At 40.8% G+C, this 17,039-nt stretch overlaps 1 protein-coding gene across 2 annotated transcripts in view; it reads left to right on the top strand.

Moving 5' to 3' along the window:
* Window positions 1-331: 331 nt before the first annotated feature.
* Window positions 332-17,039, top strand: part of rerg (RAS-like, estrogen-regulated, growth inhibitor) — a 42,473-nt gene continuing 25,765 nt past the window's right edge. The window contains exons 1-2 of one of the 2 annotated variants that reach the window (XM_027285400.1): window positions 332-717; window positions 7,371-7,524. In XM_027285400.1, coding sequence (XP_027141201.1) covers window positions 7,464-7,524 — 61 coding nt within the window. In that variant the 5' untranslated portion in view covers window positions 332-717; window positions 7,371-7,463. The remainder of the gene's footprint in view (window positions 718-7,370; window positions 7,525-17,039) is intronic. The other variant, XM_027285401.1, reaches the window with a different exon arrangement.

A 17,039-nucleotide genomic window follows, 5' to 3' on the forward strand; every position in this document is an offset into this window, starting at 1 on the left:
CCACATATGTTCTGATTAGTATTAGTATGACCCGAAGCAGCCTCATAACATTATATTTGAAAAACCTATCTCAGGCCTTCAAGTCATCAGGTTCTCTCTGACTTCATGATAGTTTAGAGGTTAGTGAACAGTGTTTAGCCTCAATGAATTAAACTGTGATGGGTGCGTAATTATCTAAAAATGTGATTCTTAAAAACAACAAGACATAAACTGCCTTTGCATTAGAAGTTTATAATCAGATTATTACAATAATATGCAATATGATGTTTCACTTGGTGGAATTTTCCTTTAGAAGAGCTTGTGTTATTGCTTCCTGCCACTAGATGTCGCTATCCTCCCTCCGTGTGTAGATGCAGCGGCATGCATCAGCAGCCCGGTCAGAGGCAGCAGAGTGTCGGGAACTCCAGCAGCTCCGCTCCGTATATTTCCACTGACCCTCCGATATTAAGGATTCATTCATCTCAGCCAGAGCTGCAGCTCGGTGTGTCCGGACGTGATCTGTCCATCCATCCACCCGTCTGTCCATCCAGCTCTATTTATTTCTCCTTCCACCCAGCAGTGCGCTGCATCCGCAGCTGCGTCCGGGAAGGTCAGACATCATTTTTTTCTGACTAGCGGACCTGACAACTTTTTTTTTTTTAATTTTTAAATTCCTCTCTTCCTGATCACCATTTCATTTCATCAGCGGGAGATTATTACTGCATTCAGCCGTCGCTGGTGAGTCTTCCTGCCTGTGTTTTCATGTGAGGTGCGTCCTCTCCGGAGAGAGCACTGCAACACCGAGGTGTGGAAATGATCAAACCTGTGGTCAGACAAGAGGTTTGGTATTTCACCAACACAATGAAGGTCATATACACACTGTCTGTTCCCTCTGAGATGGAGCGGTCTTTTATATTGATATAAGATTTCTTTGATATTTGGGGGACATGGGGATCTCAGGTGTGACTTAAAATCTACACTATCTTGCTTGATGTTATATTGAAGAGTGTCTCAGCAATCTCTGTTTTCTGTAAGATGAACAGCAGTGTAACATTTTTAAAAAAGTAGTAGAATTTTCTGTGACACAATCACAAGAGTTCAGTCTTGGTGTACATCCTGTCTTATCTGACTTTACTGCTTGATCTCCCTCCATCTTCCCATATTGGGTTCGAGGACTTAATTGGCATTCAGGAGCAGCTCCGAGTGTTGCATAATAGCTCACATCTCAATGGGATTTCGGATCAGTCGGCACATCCTACACGGGTTGCTTGGCCAAACCGGGGTCCAGGGGACTCTCGTTGGCGCTGAAGAAAGTTGTGGGTGGAAAGACTGCAAAAATGAAGATGGGTTGATCTCTGTTGTTGTTGTTGTTGTTGACTGAAGGCTATAAAAGATTACAGAAACTTGAAGATCTTCTGAGACAACAAGTTACAGCAACCCTCAGCTGACATGCACATATCAATGTGAAGTTTATTTATATGGGTCCCAGTGGAGTGCAATGACAGTGATACAAAGTGGTTGAGTAGGTAGAGTAAATATACTCAAGAACTGTATTTAAGTACAATTCTAAGGTACTTGTACTCTCTGTTATGCTACTTCAACTTCACTTATAGTAGTTGCTCTGTGGATAACGGTTTTACATACAAAATAAACCTGAACAAATATGATGCAACATTATGCATAAATGCATAAAATAATTGAATGCATAAAATAATTGCAATACCATGATATAATATTTTCCATAATAAAACACTCTAGAAGGAGCTATTCATTTCGATACTTTAAAGGTACTCTGTGGACACTTTAAATTTGCTATGGGGCAATGTTTTTATGAGCGGATCCCTGTTTTGTTTGCATTGTGGCAAAAACACTGAAGAACTCCACAGGACACATTTAACTTACAGAACAGAGGACTCTTACTTGTAACAAAGTATGTATATTTTTTATTTTTACATTTAGTGTAGGATTTGAATACTTCTTCCACATCAGATGATTCATAGACTAGCCTGTTTTAGCAGAGAAAGACCAAATCTTGTCAGACAAGAGTGCTTGGGGCTGTCTGACAGAGACCTGTCACCTCTGGATGAAAACACCCACAGTGCCTGCAGCCAAAGAGAAAAGAACAGTATCTTTTTTAATAGTAAATCAACCATGTTTCATTTAACAACCTGTGAAAACACAATTTAAGTCATGTTTTTATTTAAATTTAATCCATACTTTTGCTCATTACTTATTGTTTTAGACTGCTAGTATGTCATGTTAAAAGTAGTTTTACTTTTAAGTGACAGAAATATCATTTCCTCTGTTTGAGTAAGACTTTGTGGTGTTCTTTTTCCCACTGGTTTCACTGGTTTCCCTCCAGAGGCAGCGTACCAGTTCACTGTATGTATTTTGATGACAGGCCTGTGGTTTGCAGTCTTTCTATAGCTTGTGGTTCAGCAGGTCTCCTCCCATGGTTTGGAGCTCAGAGGTCTGTAATCTACCCGAACCACAGCACCACCACCCAGATTCATTTCTCAGGGTAAAAATGACACAAAACCCGGCTGGGCACACAGTGGAAAAAAATATATACACGTGCCCAGTTTGACAGTTTGGATGGGGTGCCTGTAGAGCAGAGGTTCATGGATAAACAAAAAATAACAGAATTTGGACATCGGGTTCATTATTGGTCCATGATCTGGAAATATGACAATAGCTCTCTCATATTTCAAGCTTCCTGTCATATAGCATGTTAGCTTTTACTTGGCAAAGTTGAAACTTTACTCATTCTTTCTGTACAATAAGTATAAGTTTATCTTGTGCTTCATTCTGTCACACTGTAGTTGGTACTTTTGATTTTATTGTAGCGATGTTTTCAATGTGTTGTTGTGACGATATGAGGAGGTGTACATGCACATCCAAGTTTTTCTTGTGCATCAGGGTGGTTTGTTTTGAATTTTTTGGAACAGTCTGACTCATTTTAATGTTCAGAGAAAGACAGAGAGAGAGAGAGAGAGAGAGAGAGAGAGAGAGCGAGAGAGCAAGTCTGGGATGATGGTGTGTCACACTTTCCTTTCAGCCTTGTTTCCAGCCACACTACCTGCCAGGCACCAAACATCAGACAGAGAAGCAACCAGTTGCTGAACATGGTGGAGCACTTAGCAACTAAAGAGCCAGATATTTCTCTCAGGAGTTGGTGAAGACAAGTTGCAGCTCTGCAGTCAGCTCAGACGATAGCAGTTATGTGATACAACAGGAAAAAGCATGTAAATACGTGCGTTGGAATTGTTGGTAGGGGTAGTTTTCACCTCTGATGGAGCTATGCCAACAGTTTCTCCCTGATTCCAGTCTTCGTGCTAAGCTCTGTTAAACCCGTCATGGCGTGTTGATCTCTGTATTGGATGCATTTGAGATAAAAGGCGATGATGTTCATCTTGCCATGCAAAGGTGGCAAACAAGGATGTCTGTGTTTCTCTGCTGATTGGCCTTTTAAGTACATGGCTGGCACGCTGGTGTACAGTAATCTATGTTGTCTTTGCTGTAGCAACATATTTAACGTTTTTCTTATAATATGCTCATAAAATTGTAGTTCGTCATTCTCATTGGTTCAAGATGTCTTGTGTTCTTCGCCGAAGATGTTCCTCCATTACATGACTGAGGTGTGTGGATGACAAAGAGTGTCAGGATGGTGGATGGAGCGGACGGAGGCCATAGATGGCAAAATGTGATGAAGAATGACCGTGTCTGTAGAGACACTTCTGCATGTTCCTCTTCTTCCTCTCTCTCTCACTGGTGTTTCCCTGCTGCGTGGGCGAGTGAGGGAACACTGCAGTGGTGTGTGTCTGCTTACAGTAAAACGTGTGTGATATGAAACAGATTAAACAAAGAAACAAAGCAGGAAGACAGTTGTGATAGAAAAGAGCTGCACAGGCTGCTAATGTGGGTGTCTAGTATTCATTCATATTTGGTTCACATTCTACACAATGTGTTCCCAAAGCTGACTGAAGATGTTCCCTCCACACTCCACCCTTTCTCTCCTGTGGGGTGATTCAGCCTCAAACCTCATCTTTCTCTTATATTGCTATTGTGGTTTTCCCCTATGGGCATCTATAAATGTTGTAAAAACACTGTGCATGGACCTACTGATTTTAAAGCCAAACATGAAAATAGTTTCAGTCATATTTTGTCTTTTCAGTTGCTTAAAGCTAAACAGATGTTGGGTTGTCATGTGAGTCATTAAATTCGTTCAATGATGATATAAATGTTCATGTTTAAATACTGATGTTGACTGTCGGTTGGCAATGGGAAATGAATAGCACGGGCACTAGAGGTTTTCAGTGTGAACATGTTTTGGGAAACTTGCCGGCTATTGATGTGACAGTAACATCAACAGTCAATAGGTAACTACCAAGTTTTTAACATCGGTAGTTTTACTTGTTGTTCTGTAATATTTCAATAATATAATACTCTTTCTTATTCCATAACTGGCTTTAGTTCTGGCCTGTGTACTTGACAACTGATTCGCCTCAGGTGGTAAAACACTACATCCCCATGTCATAAATGTCAACTTAGACTGGAAAGATGGAACAAAATGTTCCCATTACAACATTACTACAACATCACGCACTGTTTCGACTATGCTCTCCGGTTGGTGGAAATATCCACATCAATCCACATTAATAATGATAAAAAAGAAAATATTTAAAGATGGTGGCGGCTGCCATGATGACCCTCGCTGAGAGAGAGACAGAGATGGATGATCGACCTCCACTTGAGCCACACCAGCCACACCATATATGGAAATGTGTGTGTCGGTACAAAAGGAAAAAAGGTTAGCTTAAACTCTGAGTGTGTGTGTGTGTGTGTGTGTGTGTGGGTGTAGGTGTGTGTGTGCTGCAGTGGAAAAGGAAAGAAAGCACTGGAAGTTTGCCACTTCATAACTTCAACCAGGGTGAAGTTAGCTAACATGTTTCTGGCACAGACACAAACACAAACACATTTTTTCAGCTTTTATTTATCCAGACAGGGTGTACTGAACGTCTGTTTTCAGTTTTTTATAAATAATTTTTCATGCTATATCACATTTCAACCATTAACAGAGGGCTGAGTGAAGACATTTTTCTTGCGCATACAACAACCAATGATGATAGATCGTCTCACAAACACGGCTTACGTACAGTGGGTTATACATTGGTTCTCGCAACTGCCAGAAATGTTTGGAAGCCAGTTTTCTGTCACCTTTGATTACTTTTTGTAATAGTGTTTCATTGTGTATCACATATAACACAATACAATTAATCATTTTGGAATTAGCGTTAGCTTTGGATAGCCAGATATTGTTTTAGGTCAAATAAAACAAGTGAAATGCCAGGTAAATAACTCTGACAATGCTAATTTAATTTAATCAGGGTTGTCTTTTATATATTCATGCTGTAAACAACCCACAGCAGAGTATATCAGTCTTTGTGATCCGAGTCTCACTGATCTAATTGTGATGGATGCAGATTCTGGCAGTCACTCAGTGTCGGTGCTGTTAGATTAAAATGGTGGCCTTTAACACTGGAAAACTGGCAACTATTCCTCTTATCTGCATCTAGTGTTTTGTGGTGTGCCCCAAGGCTGACATTGGTCTTGAGCGGATAGTTCAGGTAAATCGTTGCTCTACTTTGATGCTTCTTATGCTTTTAGAAACTGGGAGTTAGCTGGCTACTGTAAACTTTAGGTAACACACTGAGTATGCATCTACCTCATAAAGCAACACTTTAAGGCCTGGTCATAGCATAAAGTGGCACAGTGAAATTTTTCTGTGCATCTTGGCAAAATCATTCTAGAGGATTGGTAACTGGCAATCTAAACACTAACAAGCTAATAAATCCCTTACTCTTTCTTGTACGTATTAAACTAATATCCTCACACTATCTGCAGACACAGGAGTCTTGTTGTCACCTTGAGGTTGCTAGACAACCAGTGGCGAGGCCAGGTGAATCAATGTAGCACATATCCCCTTGACATTGACTCTGCTATCTTTGGATAGACTTAGGCTAACAGTTTCCTACTATTTTCAAAACACGGCGAAGTGTGTTTTTGTTGAATTTTGAATATGACAGTTGCTGCTTTCACCCTGCAGTAATAAACACTGCTGCATAAAGTCAATGAAAACATGAGCCTCGGCCTTGTTTATTTATTGGTGTATTATTTCAGTTGGCGTTGCTGCTAATTGGCCACGCACCATCCTTCAACTATCCTTCTATCTCAGGATTCCTCTGGAAACTTTATGGTATAGATTTTAATTAGATTCTAGATGTTTGTTTTTGATTAAAAGTTGGGAGAGTAGCCAGGAGAGAGTGTGTTTGGGGCAGGAGTTTCAGTTAATTGCCTGACGAGATAACTTGGGTTGTTTTCTCATTAAACATACCAGTGCTTGGTTGTTTTAACGGGCTGCTGTTTTGTGTTTTCCTTCTGACCAGATGACTTCAGCTCTGTGCATGCTTGATTCTAGACTCCCCTGCTCCCTCCGTCTTCTGCTCTTTTTCTTTCTTCACATCTCTCACACACCTGCACAAAAAAATCTCACTTAGTAGGTCAACATCTCCCAAAAACGGACTGACACTGCTGTCTCTGTACTTCATACTGCTCACTTTAGATAGATATACTTTAGTGTTTAAAACTGAAGTGTTATTGATTTGCAACCTTTCTATGTCCATGTCTATGACCTTCAGCTGATTAAACCTCCATGGCCAGCAGTGTTTTTCATCTTCAGTGTTTCATTTTACAGTTATGTTGTTTCAAAGTGCTGCACAATCACCTGTGACAAACACAGTGTGGGTGCTTTCATTCAAGTAAAATAAGTGGTTTATTTATTTAGTGCTTTTCACACCAGACTGGTATCTTTGCCACAAAAAGAAAAAAACAAAAATATTCCTCTGTTCCAAATTACTGTGAACATGAAAAAATAAGTCATGTTACCTTAGGGTTTAAATCAATCAAATGTCCTGTGATATTGCACTGACCTTTCTATATGACTTCCATGGGATTTGAACAAAGAACTTCCTTCACTCACAAATATGTTGCTCGTGAACATAATCAGGCAAGTACATTTCCTGCAAAACATGTTTGATTTATTGTATACAAACCTAATTTGTAGATGCCAGGGTTGTTCTGTCTTGATTTACTATAAGCCTTTTCCAGTCCAGTCATTCAGAGCCTGACACATCTGCCAATGTAAGTCCTGCAAACTTGTTCAGAAATTGCTGGATGAGTCACAAATGGTGGTGTAAGAAACGTACCTCTCTCTGAGCTAAAAGTAAAAAATACCTGCGAGAAATATTCTAGATTTTATCCAAGGAAAAAAATCAAAACCTCTTCAAAGCTGTGGATTGTAACAAATTAAGTCGTCCTCCTTGTTTCGTCAGACGCTGCTTCCTCCTGTGTGGACGAGAGGATGGATGGCTGACCTCGGAGCTCACTGACTGGTTCGCTGATCTTCGCTGGTCGTAGTTGCTGTCATGGCCAAAAGCCCGGAGGTGAAGCTGGCCGTCTTCGGCAGAGCAGGGGTGGGCAAGTCAGGTAAACTGCCTGTTAATGCTTCTCTCAATCCAAGATCTTAAGTGTCTCTTTCTTATTCTGCTCGTTCAAAGTTCCATTAACTAGAAGAAAGGAGTGTTTGACTGGAAATAGGCTGATTTGTCAGATTTCCTGGCCACATTTAAAATCCTAAACTTGGCTGCTGGGTGTCGACAGGTTTCACCTCTTTCTGCCTCATTAATGTCGCCACTGTGAGTGCCACCGCAACCTTTGCTTTCTAATGCATTCCTCCATCATCCTGTCAGGACTTTTATACTGGCTGTAATTTCTCCTCATATTCATTTGTTTGTGTAGTCAACATTACAGTAGGAGGTTGTTTTTGGTCTGGCTTAAATACCTTCACTCCCACAGATAACTCCGTTGAGTCATTATCATTTGGTTTCAGCATTCCTGTATAAGCTGCAGCAGCAGCTTGGCCTCAGCTGGCGCCCTATGTTTTCTCCAGTAGCTAACACAGTAACACAGACCATATGTTTCCTGCATGCTGCAAATCAAGACAGATTGTCTCTAGTGTAGCAATCAGCTGTTGGAAAACATGCTTGAGGATCTCTTCCATGTCAAAGGAGGCCATTAAAATGCCTGAGGAGGTCAGCTCAAGTACTGTCAAGTACTGTACTGAAAAGTATAATGACGATGGAGCAGTTCATAACCTTCAGTTGAAAGCAGTGTGGTTCTAAAATATGATAGTGAGGCTGACGGTGTCTAACATGTTCGTCCTTGTTCAGGAAACGGAGGCCTTGAAGCTCCACTCTGCGACTTCTTTCCTTGAACTAAAAAGTGTACTGTTGTTACTCTAAAAGCTGTCAGTCACTCTTGATAAATTGGTCCATATCCTCCACCACTGCTGCCATTACTTCTTTTCTCCCCGGTTCTTGCTTTCTGCTCTGTGGCTGCTAACCTCATGTTCTCCACTGAAAATACTAGAGATGGTTAACTGCGTTATTGTCCATGCTCCGGGCATTACTGTATGTCACCACTTATAAAAGTAGCACCTTAGTGATCATTACTGAATTTGAACACTTGCAAGAACATGTTCCCCTCCTATCGAGTTTCACAGAAGCAGCAACACCTCTCAAAGCAGATGAGAGTGCACTATATTACATCTTACTTTCCAGGTACAAAGCTTGGCTCATGGGCTGATACAGCCCCATGTGTGACATCAACACTCCATGTGTGGTTGATTTGATCACCCCCCTACGCAAACCTTAGGGGACAACTCAAAATTTTAAATTGTTATCCAACAGCAGGGTACATCATGGTCTCACTATTTCCTGCCCTAAAGGATAATATTTTTTTTACCATTGTTGCTGCAGACTGCGCCGTAGTTTGCCACAGCTAGTGCAGCAATCTCGACGTATGTCCAGTGAAGAAGAAGAACACAGATCAGTTTTAAATGGTAAATGGACTGTACCTATGCCTTTCTAGTATTCCAAATACTCAAAGCGATTTTACACTACATATCTCATTCACCCATTCACACACTGATGGCATTGGCTGCCATGCAAGGTGCGAACTGCACCAATCAGTTTTAGGAGCTAACCATTCATACACATTCATCCACCAATGGCACAGCAATTTGGGGTTCAGTATCTTGCCCAAGGACACTTCAACATGCAAAATGGAGGAGCCGGGGATTGAACCGTCAATCATCTGATTAGTGGACGACCCGCTCTAACTCTGAGGCACAGCCGCCCTGAGTGTCGGCAAACATTTTATTATTCCCTGCAGACAGCAGACATTGGTGGGAACATTGAAGATGCAACCTGGGTGCAGATAAAGCCATGCTAGCAAATCACTGAGGATTCACAGTGAAGCATTGAGCTCCATGCTATTGTCAGCATAATCACTATGACAATTTTAACATGCTGATGTTAGCAGGTAATGCTTACAATGTTCAATTTGGTCATAAACCTAAGTACTGGACGAAATGTTGATGACATTTCATTTTTGTACAGATAGGATCATCCTTAAAACGGTGATTTTCAGACAGTTCAGTCAAGTCTGGACTGTGGGCTATGTGGGAGAACCGAGATTCGAGATTCTAGTTTTTAACCTATTTGAGTCCAGTTCTGGTGATAAATTTGTTATTTGCTTGCTAGAAAACTCAGAAATTCAATACCAACTACCTTCCTTGACAGGTAGAAATTCAATTTTGACATGGTCACTTGATTTACGCAGTGCTGCAGTTGCCTGATCCTCTTTTGTCAAACACATGCTTCCCTTTGTTCTTTGTAATGCACAAAAACAGGCACACAGCAGGATTGTAGCCATTGTTGTCACATCCAAAGCTACATGTAGCCCCGGTGATCCTTTCAACAATGAACAGCTCTCATCTAAATATAGCCTTTAAGTGAAAGCCCACACGTGCAATGAATCTGCATTTTCTTCAATGGGCAAATATTGGGACACAGGTTGTAAAATACACTCCCACTTCATGCACAATACGACAGAGAGGAAAAAATGAAAATCGAGATTTTACATTGTTTTGAACCTCCTGGTTTGCTGGAGTGAGAACTCTTGCATAAAACTCCAGTTACTGTAGAGATCCAACAGAGCTAGATAGTGCTGAGAGGATTCAATCAGTTCGTCAGTCGGTATAAAGTTAATCAACAACAGTGGTGATAATGGATTCATCAGTTAAAATATTGCGTTCAGCATCTCAATGTGAGAATCTTCTATAAATTCTGACTATAAATGGAATATCTCGTGGTTTCTGGTTGCTGGTTGGTTCCTTGTGACATTTTACAGACTATACAAGTCAGAAAATGTCCATATTTCCTGGAAATCCATCCAATTGCTGCTTGTGGCACTGGTGGAAAAGTTAGTCGATCACCAAAGTCATTAGTATACAAAGTTTGGGAACTGTTAATGTCTAACAATCCATCCAGTATTTGAAACAAAGTGGTGGACCAACCAACAGGCTGACGTTGCTGTTTATACCACACAATCCATTTAGTGTCTTTGTAAATATCAGCCTCCATCACACATAAAGCTCTACAGTAAATGAATTTTCAGAGGCAATTTAATCCTGGCAGGAAAAAAATACATAATACTGAACGCTGTTGATGAGATTCTGCTACCTTGGCAGCTTCATTATATAATCAGTATTTACCTTGAACAACCCTTATCAGTCAGATCTATTACCTGTTCTTCAAAACATATACTGACTCACCAACTTATGATTAGGACATTTCATTCACCTTGGAAGAAGAATCATATTCTCCATTGACCACTGTTTCCATCATAATAATATGTGTGCGTCAGTGAGGTAGTTTTCAAGTGACGCTGCTGTTTCTTATTTTAGTTGGACCTTGGAGATCATTCACATCCAGAAGCTGTTTGTTCCCCCGCTGGGTGGAAAAAATGTTTTCCTAACGAGCGGCAGCAGCTCTGCTGGGTGTCTTGGGGTTGTTGGGGTTTTGCTCAACACTTCCCGATGGTCTGACCTGGACTCCTACAGAGTGATCCAGGCCTAGTAAAGACCAGTGTATTAACTTAAGTGTTGCTGCTCTGGCACTTTGTAGCCATTTGGTGTTACGACCATAAAAGGGTATGAAAGAAGTAACATATGAACCAGATTTTAAAGGTTATCAAACAAAAGTATTTTATTAAATGAAAGTTCAGATTGTCTTTTAACAAAGGGAGGAGAGGCAAAAAAAGGAACAAAGGGCGAGCGGATGCTGTCAAAAGAACAAACAAATATAACAAAAGGAGAACTCTAACAGAGCCTGTTACTTTTCTAACAAGAACCAAAACGAAAAAAGAAAAGCCTCACTATCTAACACTAATTTCCTAATAACAAAACACACACCCAAACAGCACCCCTGAACTAATGTTACTAACAACCAAAATCCTCTAGGTGAGATCAGTGCTGCGACTAAACTAATCCCTGCCCAGTCCCAAACCAAAATTACCACCTCCTCACCAATTTCAAAACACACGGTTAACCAGATAGCACGGGGCGAGCTCATTACTATTGCACACACAATAAGCCGCCACGATGCTCTCGCCGCGGCTGCTTAAATGTCCTCGTGGGACTCGAGCATTGGTCTACTGGCAGAGGATGCGGAGGACGCTGCAGCCAATCCTGGTCCTCTCTGCTCGGAGGTCGGCGCCGTCAGGACCCAACCCCTCACCAGCGCCCGCCGACCTGCATTTACATAAAGCAAACACCCCACACACACATATAGGCCGGGGCGAAACGGTGGCGGCCGTAACAACTCAGCAGAGGGAAACCAGGGTAAGGAAATAAGATAAATTTGTCCACTTACCGTACCTCCATCTTGGTCCCTGCTAAATACACGTGTACACAAGCACTCGCTGAGTTGAGCCCATAAAATAAGTACTCACTGCAGGGTTTTGAGGAGTACGTTGAGTAAACACTCCCATGTCCCATGACCGCTGACTGACTATTGGTACTGGTATATGTACGCGAGACCGTGCAATAAACTGTATATTAAGGAAACAACAACGACAAACAGCTTACTTTGCTTCTCAGAAATGGAAGAGATTATAAAAAGGATCGGTTTTTTCATAAATTATTGTGTATTGTTCCACTTCAACAATTAGTCTCTTGTCGTTCAGTGGTGTGTGTGACTATATTGATTTTCATCAAATAATAATTAATAAAATCTGGCACTTTATTGCTGTGAAAACACTGATGCGCACACATTGCCACACAGTGAAGAGTTTGCTTTTAAAGATGTCTGGATGCTCTTTTGGGAAATTAACTTTTTGGAGTGTGAAGCGCTGATTTGTAAAACATCTCGTCTTGTTGCTCCTCAAACAGTCCGCCTCCTTTCTTCAGCCTGTCTGATGGCCAGAAAGCAGAAAAATAACAAAGGCGTGGGCCAACATGTGTCCGCTTCAGAAATACTACTGTTTACCACCTCCAACACTGGAAGTGGACCATGAATCAGCTGAATGCACATGTGGTGCTGGAGCGTGATGTAAACAGTCATTCAGAGGGCAGGCAGGCCAGACGGAGTCACAAAAACAAACAACACTGGACAGACTGACAGCTACTGTGTTGGGCTGAGGAGTGATGCTTTTTTAAACAGTCTTAGGTGATGAAAGGTGATGAACATGATTCTTCCTCTTAGTAATCAAACAAGTCACAAACTATAATCTATGTCAGCTGACGTCTTCCTGAAATGAAATCGGGAACAAAAACATCTTCTTCGTCATGTTTCCTCTGTCTAATCCTTTGCTGTAGTGACAACACATATCACTTCACCTCCATGCTCCCTGTTTCCAATTTTTCCCATTGATGAGTCACTGTAGAAAAGAACAAGACATTTATTAATATGAAAATGGCTTGGATTACTTGTGTAAAGACTTCCTGGCTGAGTAGGCTTAGTATGTGAGGTAACATTCTAACAAGGTTGAGTTTTCTTTTCTTTCTTTAGAAAAGCTTGTTGTAGTTTTGCTTTATCATGAGACCAGACCTAAACAAATCCACAGGGCTTCTTAGAGTATAAAATGATAGATGAAAATATGAATGGAAAATTAAATAGATACAGAGTGACGATGGAGTTGTAGGTTATTGCTTTTGTACACAAGTGTTCTCAGAGTTTTATTGGAGCTGCTTGTGACACATGGAAGAAACACTCTGGACATCAACTTCAGGTGTTTTTGAGCCTTACATGTAGTTTTTGCTGTGTGAGAAAGACATAGTGGTTTTAAATAACCCTTATTCCTTCTTTGGTTTTATACTGAAGGACAAAAATGAATCATTATTTATCACACAATTTTTAGGTTCAGTGCCACTGTCCCTATTTTCTTTGCTTCCTAGCCTCCAGCAGTCAGTGAACAGCTGATGAACATAGATGAGTATATTTAGCTATTATCCAAGAGTTGGTGATAAAACAGAACAAAAAACAAATTCATCATCCACAAGAATTCCTATGTTTCTCTGTGTCTGCTTACATCAGTATTAGCATGATCTTAACCCAATGGAGACGAATGGATGATTAAGCCATCCTTTCCTTTGATCGGGTTAAGTAAATCTATCACAGAAAACAATGAATCTGATAAAGAGAGAATTGATTAAATCCTAACGATAGTTCTGGTCTTTTGACCGTCTGCAATCGTCTCCCTGATTTCTTTATTCAGCTTGAACTTCAAAGTCTTAAAAGTACTCTCATTGAAATAACTCCAGCATCTTTCACACTGATAATCAGGTTAGGCTTTTTGCCCATTTGCTAAGTAGCACTGATTGCCTTCATGTATTCATCAAAGTTCGCGTTGGCAATTAGAGTCCAATTTCCAACAAACTGTCCAACCGTGATGGTAAAGATAAAGCTCAGTCTGCAACACAAATATCACTGACACAAACTTTACCAATCCCAACACTGACAGTGTGTCTTCCAATGTTTACATTTTATCTCACTTACAGTGGAGAAACCTACTCTCTTCCAAATAGAGAATCTTTTGGTGTAGTGTTTGCTTGAAGTTTGGGGACTCTATCATCTATCAATGAACAAGTTTAAAGGTACACTCCCAAAATCTGCCCAATGATCAAACATGATCTAAGATGGCTGGGCTGAGGGGACATCTTGGACATGCCGGACTAATGTTGGAGCAGATTTTGGATACCTCATCATTCCAATAGTATAGGTGTCAAGATATTTTCAATTAAAGTAATGCAGTCTATGAATAAGACAATGAACATGCTAACAGCACATCTTTAAATTACTTTGAAATAGGCTTCCTGCTGAAAGATGGCCCGGCCAACTTTTTACACTCAAATCGCTGTTTCAGCGATCATGCTGCTTCCAAAATCAACTTCCTGTCATGCCTGCTGGAGGAAATGAAAGCCCTGGAAAGTAATTAAATAACATCCATCAGGCTTTCTGTGCATAGCTTCTCGCTCAACACCACTTTGCAATTAATAGGATGCAGAGGGACAAGGACTGTCACTCATCCTGCTGCTCGGGTTTTCCAGACACATCTTTGGCCTTTGACAGCCGAGAGAACCCACAGCTGTGAATTTGGCTGGCTGTTTGACTCCCCTGATTAAACTGAGTGCCCGACCCAGTGAGCAGCCATATGGTATGACTCATCGAACGCATTATGCTGAGGCACAAGTACGCTAATCAGCGAGTCAATGGCAGATTTTAGTATTTTAGATAAGAGATATGAAAAGGTTTACAAGTGGCTTTCAGTGGCTTGAAGCGATGAGGTGTGTCTGCTGTGCATAACGTTAAGTAACTTTTATGTACTTGAGGTTGTTACATAAGACTCTAAGGCATCATTTAAACAAAAATTGTGCTTATTTGTTCAGTTTGTTTTGAGCTCAGCACTCATGGCATCCGGCTGCCGTGTGGGTGAAAAGTCACATAGGCCTTGGCAATAGTATGACCAGGACCAGGGGTGTAAATTAGGAACCCTCCACCCCCAACTAAAAGTCGTTTGTTGCTGTGTGATGTGTGTAATTTTCTTTTTTTTTTGGTTCAGGTTGGGATGGGAAAGAAATTTGTTGGGATTAGCAAAGACTGGAACCTGGTGAAGTGAGACGATGGAGTTGTAGGTTATTGCTTCCGTACACAAGTGTTCACAGTGTTTTACTGGAGCTGCTTGTGACACATGGAAGAAACACTCTGGACATCAACTTCAGGTTGAGCCTTACATGTAGTTTTTGCTGTGTGAGAAAGACATAATGGTTTTAAATAACCCTTATTCCTTGTTTGGTTTTATACTGAAGGACAAAGATGAATCATTATTTATCCCACAACTTTTAGGTTCAGTGCCACTGTCCTTATTTTCTTTGCTTCCTAGCCTCCAGCAGTCAGTGAACAGCTGGTGAACATAGATGAGTATATCTAGCTATTATCTTAAAGAGTTGGTGATAAAACAGAACAAAAAGAACACTCATCATCCACAAGAATTCCTATGTTTCTCTGTGTCTGCTTACATCAGTATTAGCATGATCTTCTTAACCCAGGTGTGGTGGAGCAGGAAACATCTAAAACATGCAGGGCAGTGTTCCCGAGGACCAGGATCGAAAAACACTGTCTTAACCCAATGGAGACGAATGGATGATTGAGCCATCCTTTCCTTTGGTCAGGTTAAATAAATCTATCACAGAAAACAATGAATCTGATAAAGAGGGAATTGATTAAATCCTAACAAATTAGTTGTATGAATACTGATTGCTCTGAATGCTTTAATGTAGTGCAGATCAGGTTATCAGCTGTATCAGCTCTCTCTGTTCTTTCATATAACAACGCAGTCATCCAAATGATTGCAGGTGGGGGCGAGCGTTTATGAAGTAAGGCTACTTGAATCTTTCCAATTACTTTATATGTAATCCTGCTGCATATAAAATTAACCATCTGCTCTGTCTAAACTAATTACTAGAGACAGGTATGACCCATGAACATTTTTTAACTTTCACCTACAACAATAGTTAAGAAGTGCATGGAGGTCTAAGGAGGAGGGTGACAGGTAGGCAGTCAGTCCCCTGTTAGTGCAGCCTAACAGCTCTGAGGCTTCAGTAAACTGTCTGAGAACCTGAATTTCCTCGGCATGCCCGCGCTCTGCTCAAAGGAACAGAGTGTCTCTGCTATTCACCTCATTCATTTGAGGTCTCTGAAGGCCATCTTTTCGTTTCGGTGTCCAAACCTCCCACCACTGTTTCTTTTCACCTATTGACAGCACACACAGGTTTAGCTAAAGAAAGGATCTATTTCTGCCAATGTTCTGTGCCTTGAATTACTATAAATATCTAGAAGTGAATCACACAGATGTGGTGGACGCATAAAGGGAAACAATTGTGTCACAGGAAGGTGGGTTTCCTGTAGTGGTCGTGCTTATTCCTACCATTGAATTATTTTTAGAGCACACCTCCTCTCTGCTGCCTCCACATATTGTCCAGGTTCCATCTATATACTCTGCCGCTGTCCTCGGCCAGCATGTGAGTCATCACTGGTTATTTCCCTCCGTGATTTTAACAAGCATACTCTCTAGAGATTAGCAGAGCCTTTAAAATTTCATGATAGATCCATTAAGTATTTTCTTTTTTGCCTCTGACGGCACGTTATCAGCCAAGGTTCGGGTTAATGTTTAATATTCAGAGCCTCTTTCAGCAACATTTGATTTATTCAACACTGTTTCCTCCCACCTCAAAACATTCTTTTCTACAGATCAGTTATGTAACACTTTCCTGTTAATTCAATTTCCAAAACAAATTTAAAGATGAACTCTGCATACATTTATCCATGTCTTCTGGAAGGTATTGGAGGATTAAGGGTGTTCTGGTTCTCTCAAATGACCTTTTGGTATCGAGTAAAGCACATCATCACAACCTATGAAGAAATTTCTGTCCACATTACAAGAAACTGAGCAAAACCAGGATCAGTCAAGATTGAGTATACTTTGGGCATGTGGTGGCTACGACGGAAGCCACAAGAGATGTGATTGTTCAGCCTGGGCTGCTTGTGTTTTCTTCTACAGTGCTTCAGAGATTCTTGATAGTAAAGAAAGTATTAAGAAAA

This window comes from Larimichthys crocea, chromosome XII, assembly GCF_000972845.2.
Source record: "Larimichthys crocea isolate SSNF chromosome XII, L_crocea_2.0, whole genome shotgun sequence".
Classification (NCBI taxonomy): Eukaryota; Metazoa; Chordata; class Actinopteri; family Sciaenidae; genus Larimichthys; species Larimichthys crocea.